The sequence below is a fragment of the Lutzomyia longipalpis genome, chromosome 1 (genome assembly GCF_024334085.1).
Source record: "Lutzomyia longipalpis isolate SR_M1_2022 chromosome 1, ASM2433408v1".
In the NCBI taxonomy this organism is placed as follows: domain Eukaryota; kingdom Metazoa; phylum Arthropoda; class Insecta; order Diptera; family Psychodidae; genus Lutzomyia; species Lutzomyia longipalpis.
In genome coordinates this window covers 30941720-30956029 of record NC_074707.1, presented here as the reverse complement: position 1 = coordinate 30956029, position 14310 = coordinate 30941720, and the positions used below count along the sequence as shown (strand labels likewise).

Sequence of the window (14310 nt, the reverse complement as noted above, 5' to 3'; positions counted from 1 at the left end):
GTAAATCGCATTGCTATTAGCTTTTCTATAATGTGCATACAAAATCCACCAATATCTATAGCATTGCATTCACTGTGGCAGCGCGCATATTTATAGTTGCATTTTGCAAAAGTAAAATTTAACTGGCAATGTGCTCTTGATACCTACAAAAAAGTAAACATATTGAAATGCAAATTCAACATTACTCGCACTACTACAATCACTGCGTATACACGGGGGAATTTAATCAAAATCAACATCATCATTCACCACAACTTTGCTTCTTGCACTGAAATCTGTTTCTCTCGCTGGTAAACTCATCATCTTGGGCATTTGGTATAAAAGCAGTCTGAGGATTTGCAACAAGTTTAGTTTCTTCCGTGGCGTCCAACAAAACGGAGATACCGTTCACAGAGATTATACGCACATATCCAAGATGATGGAACGTTTGGTAAGTTGGACCGAAGGTGATCTTATAATGTGCAAAGCGCGTAGAAAGTTTCAGTAGAACATGGTTTAAAAAAGAGTGCAAATATCTCACAAAAATTCCAAAAGCCATGTCAACAAGTGAAATTAACATAATTCCAAAAGAAATCTCATATCGACATAAATTCTACATTTATTTGTTTTCACTGCTCAATACTGAATGTGATTGAAGTTTCATTGTGCCAAAAACATCAACAGTTAGTGATGCTGGAATGAGCATAAAGAGCTCATTCATTGCAAAAGATAAATCAAGTTCATGGCTATATATACACATAATTTCTCAAGTACCGCAAATACAGCATTGCGCCTCAAGAAGAAAAGTGAAAAGATAAGAAGTGAAAAAAAAAGTTAATTATACCTCTAATTACATTGGATGACGATAGCCGGATAAGAGAGCTTTACAATAATTTCTCTTACAGTTGCAATTTGTGAACGATTATATTGAAATTTCTAATTGATTGCACATCAATTACTTATTTTTGTGCCCAAGTCAGTGCTTCTTTTGATAAAAAAAAAATATGCTATAAAAATCTGTTCTCAAAAAGAAATGAAACAGTTATTTTCTTAGCTCATATATTAACTTTTTGTTTGTTGGCATTAATTAGCCGGGAGAAGATTCACGCGCGAAAGGCGCTTACACCAAATAAACATTGAACTTGATCAAACATATCTTTGAATATATAGTCATAAAAATTTCCTTTCCACCATATCGAACCAGTTTTTGACACGACTGCAATTCAGGTTCAATATCAATATCCGGAACATGAACATGCATCGGTGCATATTTAGCAAGAAATCGCCAAGCGACTTTTCACAATGTCCGAGGATCAATTCTCGGCATCAATTAAGAAATTGTTGGATGGTGTATAGTGTATGTTATAAAGTGAAAGTGGTGGATGGACGACCTTCCCAGCGATATTCTTTGTACATATATTGACTTATCTAGTGCAGTTTATTGCACCTCTTGCTCTCCTGGCATAGCCAAACGCTCTTCGCATGCATATATACATATTCAAACTTCCTCATCGTGCATTAGATTCGCATCTTCACACTTCTATCTTTCTTCTTCAAACACCTCCCATCCAAATATAAAATAGTGCACGAGGAAGTGTTAAATTAGCCGTCTCATGATGTTTTTAAACATGAGCTTTATTTGCGGGCATATAACGGCTTAAGAAAATGAGAAAATATATCAATGAAGATAATTGATGTTTTACTGAAAGTGTGTATACCTATGCGCTAAAAACAGAATAAGATAGAAAAGTAAATCATTTACCGAGACTTTTTGCATTGCGTCGCAGCGTTGAATGCTTTTTAGAAAATGCATTTATATTCACTCGAAATGCAGTGTATTATGTATAATTACAGATGAAAAAGAGAAAATTCAATTTATTTTCCATAGATTGTGGTTTTTATCACTGCTGCCGCAATGTGTGGTACAAAAGCATCGCAATCGTACCATAGTTTTGCAGAACCCCGTGCTGATCCACCCAATGTCAAGGGGCACTACAGCTATTCAGATCCACATGGAGCTATTTTTCACGTCACCTATGAAACAGACAAGAAGGTAAAGTGTTTTGTATTATACATAGGAATATTTTTGTTGATATTTTCTTTACATTAACATATTTTTCTTTCAATCATTGCACTTCTAGAGTTCAGCAAAATCCACCTCCGATCGAGATTTCACTGACTTTGGAGGGCCCTTCAGTGCTAAAAGAAATCCACAAAATACAAACTTCAATAGACCAATTTACATTGTAAATACCGACAATGATGAAGAAAAGTACAATGATAAATTGAATTATCAAACATCATCCACAACAAAATCACCCTTCAAATATGGAGGTTTTCACTTCTCCACAACGCCTAGTCCCCACTACAATAGCTTGCCAACATCCCAAAAACCATCTGTAATCAGCCATACCAATAACAATGCGAATCAGGGAAGTTTTCGCCCCGTAATGACAAAATTCACGGTAAATCATCCAAATCCACCGCCGAAGCAGAATCAAGGAAACTTAATAAGTAGTCGTTACCAGCAATACTACGAGGATGAAGAAGAATACGTTGATACGAAACGTGATACAGTGAATGTAGCCCCAGTGTCTGATAAGTATCTCAATGACTACCAACAAGCCCTGTCAAAATTGCAAGCAGCATCGTCAAATATTGCTCGACGACCAGCAAATACGCCAAAGAGTCAAATTAAGAAATACAACGGCATCCCACCCAATGCACCCAATAATTATCTCATTCCAAAGAATAAACCCTCCCAAAAACCCATTGCTGATCCTGATCCAAAGAATTTTAAGCCCAAATTCAAATTGCAGCATGTCCCCAATTTGTACCCCAAAGATGAGCCATCATTTAAGCCATCAATGGAATTCCCCCCCGATAAGGTTTCGTCATCGAAACAAAAGGAATACTTCGAACCACCCCCGAAGTACGTCTACACCAATGATAATGTGCAATACTACAATGTAGATGGTGGTGCAGTTCCACCGTCAAAGAGTCAAAATCCACAGCAGTACCTGAAGAGACAGAATCAACTGAAGTTGCAGCAGCAAATGATCATGGAGAAAATCAAAAAGTCTCGTGCCCCCTACAGCTACGGTCAGGCGAGTCAAACGAACTTCCGTCCCATTGTACCCCAACAACCGCCACATAGATTCAGTGCACCAAGGAGGAAACCATCGAGAGCTTTTACACCTGCCGCTGCGAGAACCCCGTACAAATCAAGGCCAATCATCGATGGACCTTATTCCATTCGCATTTCCATGTAATTTCTCTCATTTTTCATGTTTTCACTAGCATACATGCATTAATGTAAGTGATGATGTTCATACAATGCTAATTTTGTACCAATTTTGTTATAACGGTTTGTTATGATATTATAATTTATTAGATATAATAAAAAATTCAACGATGAATTATTTGGTAGAAACTAAGAAAAAATGAAAGTTCTTATTTGGTTATTCCTGCCCAGATGTGGCTTCTGGAAATACAAGACACGTGTTTCAGGAGGTCTTAGGGTTTTCTCGTCAAAAGTAGTCGCTTATTATTTTTCTAACAGGACTTTTACTTTTCAATTTTCTTTCACAAATAGGCAAAATATTTTTCTCCAGAAATCTTTTTTCTCTATTTTTATTATTTTTATTCTTAAAATGCTTTTCCGTTTTATCAATTTTTTTCGGAAAATTGTGAGAAAATTACGAAAAACTATCGGTGTGAGTAAGACAGTTGTGAGTGAAAATTATATATCCATCTCTATCTATGTTAAGGGTATCGGATAGTCGTGTTAAGTGTCTCGGCTAACACTGAGAAAAATATTTCGTGAACAACAGAAATAATGTTATCGCTGAACAATATTAGCCGTGTTTGTGAATTTCCCATTGATATCATTTTATGCTTAAATTTTATTTTTTTAATTTTCAAACAAATTAGAATCTATGAATCTTATTTTTACAAAAACATTACCTTATTTTCAAAGAAACAGAAATCTTTCAATAGTAGATTAATGGAATTTCTCTTGACTAAAAAATACATGAAAAATATCTCATTAGACACACTGAACAAAATATTTTCATTTAATTTGTATCACATAAAAGCATTATAGTTGCTAAAATGCTAATTAAAAGCCTAAAATGAATTATTAATGTATTAACACTTTCACGACCGAAAAATTTCTACCAAACCACTTACAATTGTCGTATTTGGGACACAACGTGTAAGAAAAGTAAAAATCCAGGCATTATACTTTTGAATTCAAAATTACAATTAAACAATTTTTTTTATTTAAAATCAATTAATTTTCTTCTCTTTAAATTTTACATTGATTATGTACATATGTAGGTATGTAGTATGATATAGAACAAAGTGTTTCACTGCGTTACTTGAAGAAAGCGATGGTATCACGTGTCTGATTTTATCGCGTAATTGTAATCAGTGGTTTCACGCACTTCTTAATTGCGCCCATTAATATATTGGTAGGTATGTCGAATTGACTAAATTAGCGCTAATTTGCCACTAAATTGGAGTACATTTTTTCAAGTGAATTGAGACATTTCAAATGATCTTTGCGAAAAAGTAAAATGTGTATTATGGCAATGGTAAATGTTGAAATCAATTAGCACACAGCTACACACAATTTATCCCGCGCTTAAGTGCAATAATCTTTCTTGTTATGAGGAAATAGTATAGTGTACGGTGTGTTGGCCACCCACGCCCAAGATATGGGTGCTCACGTGTAATTTGAATTGAATATGGGTTCGGGTCATGAAATCCACATAATATAATATTGTACAGAAATGTGTATTGATTGGAGTGAGAAGAGGTTCACCTTCCTCCAATTACATCGGCAAATCGTCACTTTGGCGGATATCAGTTTAGAAACACCACAAGATCTAATACAGGAGAGGGAGTCCACTCCCAGTTCTTTGATGCTAAAACCACTTTGAGACAATTTCGATTGATGGAGATGGTAGTGGCGTGAGGAGAAAAACCTTGGGTGACGCTCACCTTGACTTTACCTATTTTTCTTCCACCTGGTTACATGCGGAGTAACGTCTGTGTGAACTATATGTGGTGGAGTAAGAGCAGCTCGCACCTCCAGGCACTAAATTATTACCAATCGCATACACTTCCCGCTTCTGGCGATGAAAAACAACAGCTCTCAAGAACAGGGTGTGATTCCAAACCCGGAGGAGGAAGTGGCAAATATATTTAAGAGAAAGACATTTGTTTTTTTTTTCTGTACACATCCTTTTTTATTGTTTCTACACGTGATTCTTTTTTTTATCTCATGTAAAATTTGTTCATACACACAGTCCTCTCTGAGTTGATAATATCAAGTATACGAATAGATATCAATAACAAATTCCATTATTGCTCTATCAAAACTGCGCGATCTTTTATCACAAAAATTTATGCTGCATGATTCGGCTGTTTTTTTTTGAGGGGTAGGTAAAGATGAAGGAAGGAAGAGGTCGTAGTAGAATAGAAGAGTAGAGGGAGAAGGAGTTGAATTTTGAAAGGAGAAAAGAAGTGTGTTAATATGGGAAAAATATAAGATGAAGATCATATAAATTAAAAAATTGGGAAAAAAATTAAAAAGAGTTAGAATTTTGTGTAATATCTAGACCTTGTTGAAGGAATAGCTGTAGCCGTCGGGTGTGCGGTTGAGGGAGAGTTTGCCTGGTGGCTGGAAACGGTGTGGTGGTGGGGTAGTGTGGTAGTTTGATGGCTGCTGGTGGTGCTGGGGAAGGCTCTGGTGGAATTGGTGAGCATGCTGGATTTGCTGCTGCACACTTGGTGGGTGGGTGGGAAGTGGTGGATGTGTTGGGACTGCGGCAGGTGCGTGGTGGTGGTGGTGCACAGGGGCTTGTGGGGCTTGGTGGAAGTTTCCGCTCTGGCCGAAGCTTGGGTCATTGTAGCGAGGGTCGTAGGATCCATCGTCGTAGTCATCACTGCGGGCAGAGTGGTACTGCTGAGGTTGCGTGTAGGGTTGGGGCTGGTACTGAGGCTGGGGCTGGTAGTGTGGCTGAGGAGCATGCTGTGGCGGGGCAGCTGGAGCAACAGGCAAGTGATCACCACTTGCACGGAATCTATGGTACACGGTTGTAAATCAGAAAGTAAAGCAGTTACAAATTGAGCAATCTCAAAATTGATTTCATATAATTCAGAATAGATATTACAATGAGATCATGTGGGGCAAACAATTCATTTTCCTATCTGATCTCTCCTACTCCTAATATGCACTTCACAATGAACAAGAGGTAGGTATGGATAGAGTGTTACATAAATTGTAATATGCATATTATGTATACATATGTACATATAGCAAGTAGTGGACTTTTAGCGATCAAACAAAGAATTTTATATTAATGACTTCACACATGAATGCAGTTTTCTATACTCTACTTTTATAAATAATTAATATATGTATAGGTATATGTTTAGCATTACTCTATGCAACTGCATATCAGAGTGTAAGTACTTTTGTCTGCTGTACAATTTCGCAATTGCATCAGTTATTACGTCAATGATCGTGGAAGAAATCGTGCAATGGCAAAATTGAGAAAAAAAGAAAGAATGTGGGAGCAAAGTGGAAAAAATGCAGAGAAAAATAAGCATGGAGAAATGCTCATAGCTTGTACTCACCCATCTTTTCCCGCAGTGTAGGAAATTGTTCTCTTTTGCCCGGTGGGGTCAATGTAACTGTAGGAACCATGCCTATTTCCATCAGCATCAGTCTCTTCCTTAAAGTCAATGCCATCCTCTTGTGTGTAGGCAGCTCCAAATTTTCCATCACCAGACAAGTACCTCTGTTCACTGATAATAGCGGCTGTCTGTGGATTATTATGGTAGCCGTGCTGGGCGGATGCCACAAGGGCCAAAGCAAAGAAAATCGCCTGAAGGAAGAGTAAGTTGATTGATTGTAAATCCATGTCTTATAGGTAATTTGAATATTATTTTTTTTGTTGTTGTTTAATAAATTAGGTATATTTCCAAAGCACACTCACAAACTTCAACATGGTTATAAACTGCTTTTCAGCCTTTTTCCCACTTTTACAATTTCCGCGTGTTGTACTTCCAACAGGCACTGTCCAATCACTAACCGATGGCAAAAGAGAACTGATACATTTCGGTCTCCCGCTTCACTTTTATATGAGTGAAGGAAACCTTGATGGTCCCCCATTCAATTCCACTCCACGGCGGCAGCAGTCTGAAGAAATACGTCACTGCAATCGCTCCAGTGTTATAATAAATTGTGCTATTCCTTGCAGAGATTATATTCTCACAGAAATGGTTAAAAACAGTAGCGTATTAGTTCAATTTGTTTGAGATGCTATTTTATTAATAAATTTTATAGAAAGTTACAAAACATGATATATTTTCAATACATAAATATGTATGCATATGCAGAATGATGCACCATTGAGCTGTGAAATGTAATTTCCAAATCAATTTACAGGTAATCGCAAAACTATGTACTATTGCAGTTTTTCTTTAGAAGAATAAAATTACTCTTTCTTTACACATGTGCCCCTAATTAATGAAAGACCAATTTACAATGTCATCTTATATATCTTTTACATAATGTACCTAATCAATGTGTAAAAGACTTAAAGAAGAAGAAAAAAAAAACGTCTGAGAAAATGACTTATTAAACAATTTTCATTTTTGGAGCATGTCCAATTTAATAACTCACACGTTCTTGCATTTTTAACACCACAAAATTTCTTATGCATTCTTTGCAATAATTATTGTCTATTTGAAAGAAAAGATTAGATAACACATTTTATACGTAGGTAATTTCTCTTTCAAATTTTAAATCGCCTGCATAAAAAAAATGAATATACACACATTTCTTTTCCACAAATCCACCAAATACCATTGTGCGTATTTTTATAAGTAAAAAAAAAAGAAACATACATAGCACCTATACTTCACTTCCGATTTGAATAAATAATACCACCACTGTTTTTCCTCTCTTTATTTTTCGCATGTAATTAAAGTACTTTTCATGGTGTTCCAGTTACAAGAAATGGACTTCTTGCGTATGTGTCTCTTGGTTCCGATTTTACATACTTCCTGAAATTCGTATTTCTTCTACATTCATTTCTCTTGTCCAACCCAAGGTGATCGACTGTTGCTGAATTTGTCTCATGTCTCACTGTTTTTTTTTTTTTGATGAATAATACAAATATTTACGCATATAGTTAGTGATTGCGGGAAGGGACAGGTATTAATCATCATTGTGGTTAGTGAGGTGTAAGTCTTTCATAAACTCCCGGTTTATTTTATCAAAATGACTGTTCAAAAAAAATTTTTTTTTAAAAAGTCAAACTTTAAAGTTAAAAAAAAATTGTTGTTGTGTTTTTTTTTGCAATGAATATATTAAAATAAAATAAACATTTATTTTATTTCCTACTTACTTATGGGAATCATAATTAAAATTTGAGAGCGAACTTTGTTAATATATTTTTCTTAGGAATGATATTTTCTCATAAAGTTCACTTGTACTGCTATTACCAAATTCCGTTTCACTACATCTCTGTGGTATTTTCTCTGAAGAGTGAAGAGAAATGTGTCTATTTGCATAATATATTGTACTACTTATGTGGAATAAAAACACTGATGTGATTACGTCAAAACCTCTATCAATACAAGAGAAATAAAATACGAAATAAGTAAATAAGTACTTAATAACAGTATCTAATTGATGCGTAATACATTTCTTTTTCATCCTACACATAAATCTCCTAGTCAATGGAATGTTTTGATCATAAATTAATCAATGAAAGTATTTGAAAGAAATATTTTTCTAAGATGCACATAACTTTATACAAAAGATCAGTTCAAGATCATAAGCACGTGCATTTGAATATTATGAAATTTCCTATGAGATAAAGTATAAGTACTCTGTCCTTACAATTCATTTTCTATACTTCTTTTTCTTATGTAGTAAGACATAATGTTTCTTCGTCAATCAGTCAAACTCTCTTCACATTTTGTATCACTGCGAATGCCGGCAGGTCAATATCAAGGTTTTCACTTTCAAAACTACATTCCTATTTTGGTATTATGGTTCAACTTTTTTTTTCTTTTTATACTTTTTAAACCAATCGGGAATTGAGGAATAAAAAAGTAAATAATTTTTCCTTCCCCGTGACCAATTTAGGATTTTTACAAAACTGAGTTATATAAAGGTACACAATTGCCATAAAGTAAATGCATTCTTTGCTGTACTTCAACCAAAGACCAATTGAAGGGTAATATTACTGTATATAATTTGGAAGGATCAGAAAAGTAATTTATTTATTCAGGTGCTACAAAAGTCTATTCGTCACATCAGTCAACGCACACAGTTAGATGGCTATTATTGTATTTCCATTGAAAGGGAAAAAAGGCAAAAAGAAAATAGCCTGGAATAGTTTTTCAGGATTCCATATCCTCAATTCACTGGGCTAAACTCACTGAAGCATATTGTCTTTTATATCTGATAATACATAATATAGCCTCTAAATATTCCCCTTATGTTTTGTTTGCGGATAATGCTTGATTTTTGAAGCTCGCACTCAATTGCCACAATGAACTATATAGCCATTTAATATTCTATGCGATGTTTAAAGTTTTTACAAAATTTATTTTTCGATTTCTTTTTTTTAATCACGATTCTCTTTTCATTTATTTAAAAGTTGTAAGACATTTTAAAGCTTTTATTTGATTTGATTTCTTAAGAATAAGATTTTTTATTTTAATACAAGACCAATTTAATTTTTAGAGTAGGTACCTAATAATTAAAAATTATGTCTCTATGATAGAAAATAATATATTACAAAAATTAGCAATATTGACAATATCTGACGATTGGAGACCATTTTACAAAATCCCTTCCATCGTTTTTTTCTTTATATTCTCTCCTTTACTATCTATCATTCTCTACTCTTCATACATTTAATATAATGCACTCCTCTTTTCATTATAATATGTAGGTATACAAAACGAAGTAAATTTTCGCTAAGCGCCAATTCACCTCATTACACGGACAATGGCTCTTTGGCCCACGTATTAAAAAGCATTTAAAAATTCTTATAAAACTTAACTTCTTATTTAGCTATGAAATATAAAAATATTTTTTCTGACAAGTTTCCCAATATACATACATATGTAGTAAGTGCAAGTTTTGTATCCACTGTGCAGCAATTATGGAAAGACAGCACGAATTGATGCCATAGTGTAGCAACTGTGGGTGCACTGCACACCATGGGGCATTTGTGTGCTCCACGATATCTTTTAAAGGGAAAATAATGTACATAGATATTTTAATGCTAAATATATCCAAAAGATTCTTTTAATATTACATTAATCGAAATTCAAAAAATGCGTACGCACTTTAGAATTATATATAATATATATTGCATATATTGTAGGGCATTTAGAAGGGACATAATACTACGAGACTGTGAGATAAGTGTTAGACTTCAGGTAACTTTTTGCCCATTAGTTCATTATACTAGATTTACCCCCTCATTTTTGTAGATTGGTGCCTTTTGTGATTTTCCATTAAAATGAATCGGGAGTTCATTCGTGATTTTTAGCTCATCCTATGTGGAAATTTTGAAGGTCTCTCACATATGTAGTGTTCTCATATTTTCCAGCTGTACCATAAGTGATCCCAATGATTTCACAATGTGTATACACGATCCCATTCCTGCCACTTTCACACACTCTCTCAGAGAGATTATCTCTTCAAAAGGCACATAAGGGAATTATGGCAGAAATGAATTGCTCAAAGAAGTTCCTTCACGCCACAGTGGTAACTTCACCCAAAGTTATACCCAAACGCACTCCATCCTGTGCAAAAGTTAAACACAATGAGCATCGCGTTATACATAAATTATTTAGGCATATACATATGTATGTAATACGTTCATAGGTCGAGAGGGAATGAAATGGAATGATTTGTACTTTGATGCATTACGTGAATAGAGAATAAGTCAAAGGAAAGTTGAAAAGTTACTCCCTTAGCATCTTTATTAATTCAATAATTTGTTTATCCCGAAATTACCCTCCAAATATCTATCGTTGAAATATTAATTAAAACATAAACTAAATTTTTTTTGTCTATTCAATATCAAATAATATCGTCATCATTATCCTAATTCTATACCCACTGTTGAATTTGCAATATTAAATATCACCAAAGAGCTCTTCAAGTTGATTCTCCCAAGTCTAAGGCTTGGAGGCTATTTACTAAAAATGGTGTACTTTATCAAAAGAATATAGAATTTCCTTGAATTTGTAGCGGCATTTTGTGAGAGGATTTTGGGTAATTATGAGGAGTTACTGCCTTTATCTTTTTCTGCCACTTTCTTTATTCAAATACAAAGAAGAAGCAAAAAATAAACGTTAGACAAAGTGTAATACTCTTGTATAAGCCGAATAGGTAAAAAGTTAGGTATATAGGTAAAGAGAAAAAAACAGTCTTTACCCTTTTCGGCACTTTCCTCACTTTCTTTACTTCTCTTTGGAATAATTCACCAAACGACAAAAAATTCTTTATATATGGCTATTTAGATAATTAAATTAGTGCAGTTCTTTGACAAATTTTCATGAGATAAAAACAATTCCTTTATAAAGTGCTAATTTATCGTTAAAAATCAGGATTTCTAAAATTTCATTGAAAGTAAATTATAATTGATGAGAATTTTAATAAGGTACAATGAAGGGAATTTTTTACCTTGATTTGTTTGACTCAATTTTCTATCCCGGATTTCTAAGACAATTTACAGGTATATGCCACAGCACTAACGAAAAAAATGGTCGGAAGTCATAAGGAGACTTAGGACCCAAAACTTTGCAAACATTTTTTTCTTCAAAGATGCCTCTGAATTATAATATGCCTCAATGATTTTGTGAGAAAATGAATGGTATACATAACTAAAAAACTTGTGTATGTAGTGTAGTATGTTGTTCATATATTTTTTTCACGTGGGACGTTTAATCACCACAAAACCTCCCCCTTATTATGTAATACTGCGACATTTAGATTAAAATCATCTGCGCCTTTCGACCGACCATATGCAAGTGCGGTCCTAATCCACTAAATATGCGAGAATAACCAGGAAAATCTCATGCTTTGTGACGCAATAAAATCTGAAGTGGGTACTTTTGAGTATATTTAAGAGTGTTGCAAACCAATTGTCCTTATAGATGGGGTGAGGTATGACGATCGAACTCACAGGCAGCCACGTTGAGGCGACATTTTCAAAGAAATGTTTGCACGACAGATTAATTTGAGGATGTTAGAGTGTATTTTATGTCATTTCACATCGGAAACGTTCAACGCCTCGAGGTCGTTGTCAATTCAAGTGTGTACTGTTGATTTATTTATAAAACTTTCACATTAAAAAACCGAATTCACAGAGATTGGTATTCTATCTCTCTATTCTATATCTTAAAAAAAAAATTATAAATAGCATTCTCATAAAATTGTAACAGCAGCAATGAAATTCCTTTTCAGGTATTTCGCACCGTTCTATTCATGCATTTTTTTAAGTAAGTAGTTTTTTTTTCATTTAATTTTATGAACTGTATAACATGGCTCAAATAAAATAAAACCACAATAATAATGATATTTAAAACAATAACAACCCACTCTATAGGTAGCACTCTTAAAATGTTACAAACCCAAGAATAAAGTAGGTACTCAAATGTAGCCAAACCAAGAGTGGCTACTCCATCGAAATGTGTTACAATCACTGATTCTTTGTAATATATGCCGGCTGCGAAATTACGCGACGAAGGGGTTGGGAATGTTGTGCATTATATATTCTGATTAATATGTGTATGATGTGATTTTTCATGAGAAATATCTAAACCACAATTGATTAATGTTTCGAAAAAAAATGCTGAGAAAACCTTCCTTATTAGCCCTCAAAAAAACTCATTGACACTCTCAAAATTTCTTAGCCACGTTCAATTTTGTCCCATTGGAATACTTTTGAATTGAACCAAAAACTTCTCAATTATTCGAATAGACCTCCTGCTGATGGAAAGGTGAAAAAATAAGATACACTTGAAATGTGGTTTATTCATTTTCCCTCGGAAGTCCTATTGTGGAGAACTTTACCAATGAGATAAAAAATATCTTAAGCTCCATAAGAGTTGCATGAAGGTTGAAATGAGGTCTCAATATTTATCGCAAACTCCTTATAGAACACTTGAGACCCGCATGAGACACTTCGCCTAGCGTGAGGACCAAGAAAGTGTGAGAAATTATGACTGTGGTGATTGAAATCAAGTTTCTATCGATTCTATAGTTGAAATCTTTAGTTTATTGTAAATAACTTTGATATTTTTTCAGATATCTATGCATTCATATTATGTGAGATTTTTGAGTGACAAATCCGAAATTAATAAAGTATTTCTGACTGAATAACTTTATACCGAAATAAAGGAGAGACTTTATTATTCTCCCATTTCTCCCTTTATTGCTTGTCAACAGCAGTTTTTGTATATGACTTATACAAATATATATGTAGTGATGCTGTGGTGATGATGGAAAATCCTTGTCGTGTATACTGCAATTTGTCAGTTGGCTATTGAATTCAACAATGCTAAATAGCCGAAATGATGGAGATTATTTATACACAAAAAAACTATTTGCAACTACAAAAATGTACCGCACCTGGAATAAGACACCATCATGCTAAAGTCTCTTACCTGGTTTGCCGAACAGCTCTTTTCACATCACATGAATGCGAATGGTGAGGATAGAGAAAAGCCATCTTTGGAATCACATAGTCAATTCAGAGAGGAATCCAGGAATTTTGGCATCGCCTTCCAAAACATTTCAGCATTACTTTGTAACTGACCTAGTTCGATCCTTGTTTTTTGGGTAATGCGGCTACTAGACTTGAATTTAAAGCCGAACGCTTTTTTTTACTACGGTAGGGATTATCGAAAATGGGGTGCTGATTGAAATCTGTGGATCGGTATGTACATAACACATAAACAGTGTTTGTGCTATATATAAAAGATATTCTCCAAAAAAAGAGAATTCTCAAAAAAAATCACTTCAAAACAGAATACCGATAAAATAATGCGAGAAAGCCGAGAAAGCAAAGCAAAATGAAATTAGATCACTGCAAATTGGGGAATCTCATGAAAAAAGAAAGAGAGTGAAATTGGGGTAGTTTTAGTTTGGTTAAGACGAGATCTGTCCAATTTCATGTGAAAGAACTTCCAAAATCGTTAAACACTTCACAGTCTTAAAGCAATACTTTAGTACAAAGTTATACCTCGTCTCTGTGTATAAATTATGATTTGTTTAGA

The 14310-nt window shown here is 34.2% G+C and overlaps 2 protein-coding genes across 3 annotated transcripts; one reads left to right on the top strand and one right to left on the bottom strand.

Moving 5' to 3' along the window:
• The first annotated feature begins 77 nt into the window (after positions 1-77).
• Positions 78-3368, top strand: LOC129785859 (uncharacterized). Its single transcript, XM_055820516.1, has 3 exons — positions 78-430; positions 1868-2032; positions 2121-3368. The coding sequence occupies exons 1-3, from the start codon at positions 416-418 to the stop codon at positions 3249-3251; spliced, it is 1311 nt and encodes a 436-aa protein (XP_055676491.1). The 5' UTR covers positions 78-415; the 3' UTR covers positions 3252-3368.
• Positions 3369-5204: 1836 nt separating this feature from the next.
• LOC129785894 (cuticle protein 16.8) lies at positions 5205-7161 on the bottom strand. Of its 2 annotated transcripts, XM_055820562.1 has the most exons (4): positions 6990-7161; positions 6628-6878; positions 5609-6071; positions 5205-5409 (listed from the first exon to the last, which is right to left on the bottom strand). In XM_055820562.1, the coding sequence occupies exons 1-4, from the start codon at positions 6999-7001 to the stop codon at positions 5392-5394; spliced, it is 744 nt and encodes a 247-aa protein (XP_055676537.1). In that variant the 5' UTR covers positions 7002-7161; the 3' UTR covers positions 5205-5391. The 2 variants fall into 2 exon arrangements, with proteins under 2 accessions (XP_055676537.1, XP_055676538.1); XM_055820563.1 differs by having other exon boundaries at positions 5205-6071; positions 6990-7157.
• Between the last annotated feature and the right edge of the window lie 7149 nt (positions 7162-14310).

What these genes read in the sequence shown, in the direction of transcription:
- LOC129785859 (XM_055820516.1), top strand. An exon ending in CCTATGAAACAGACAAGAAG is followed by an intron (nt 2,033 to 2,120) that starts GTAAAGTGTTTT and finishes TTGCACTTCTAG; the next exon opens with AGTTCAGCAAAATCCACCTC.
- LOC129785894 (XM_055820562.1), bottom strand. An exon ending in TACACTGCGGGAAAAGATGG is followed by an intron (nt 6,072 to 6,627) that starts GTGAGTACAAGC and finishes CGTGTACCATAG; the next exon opens with ATTCCGTGCAAGTGGTGATC.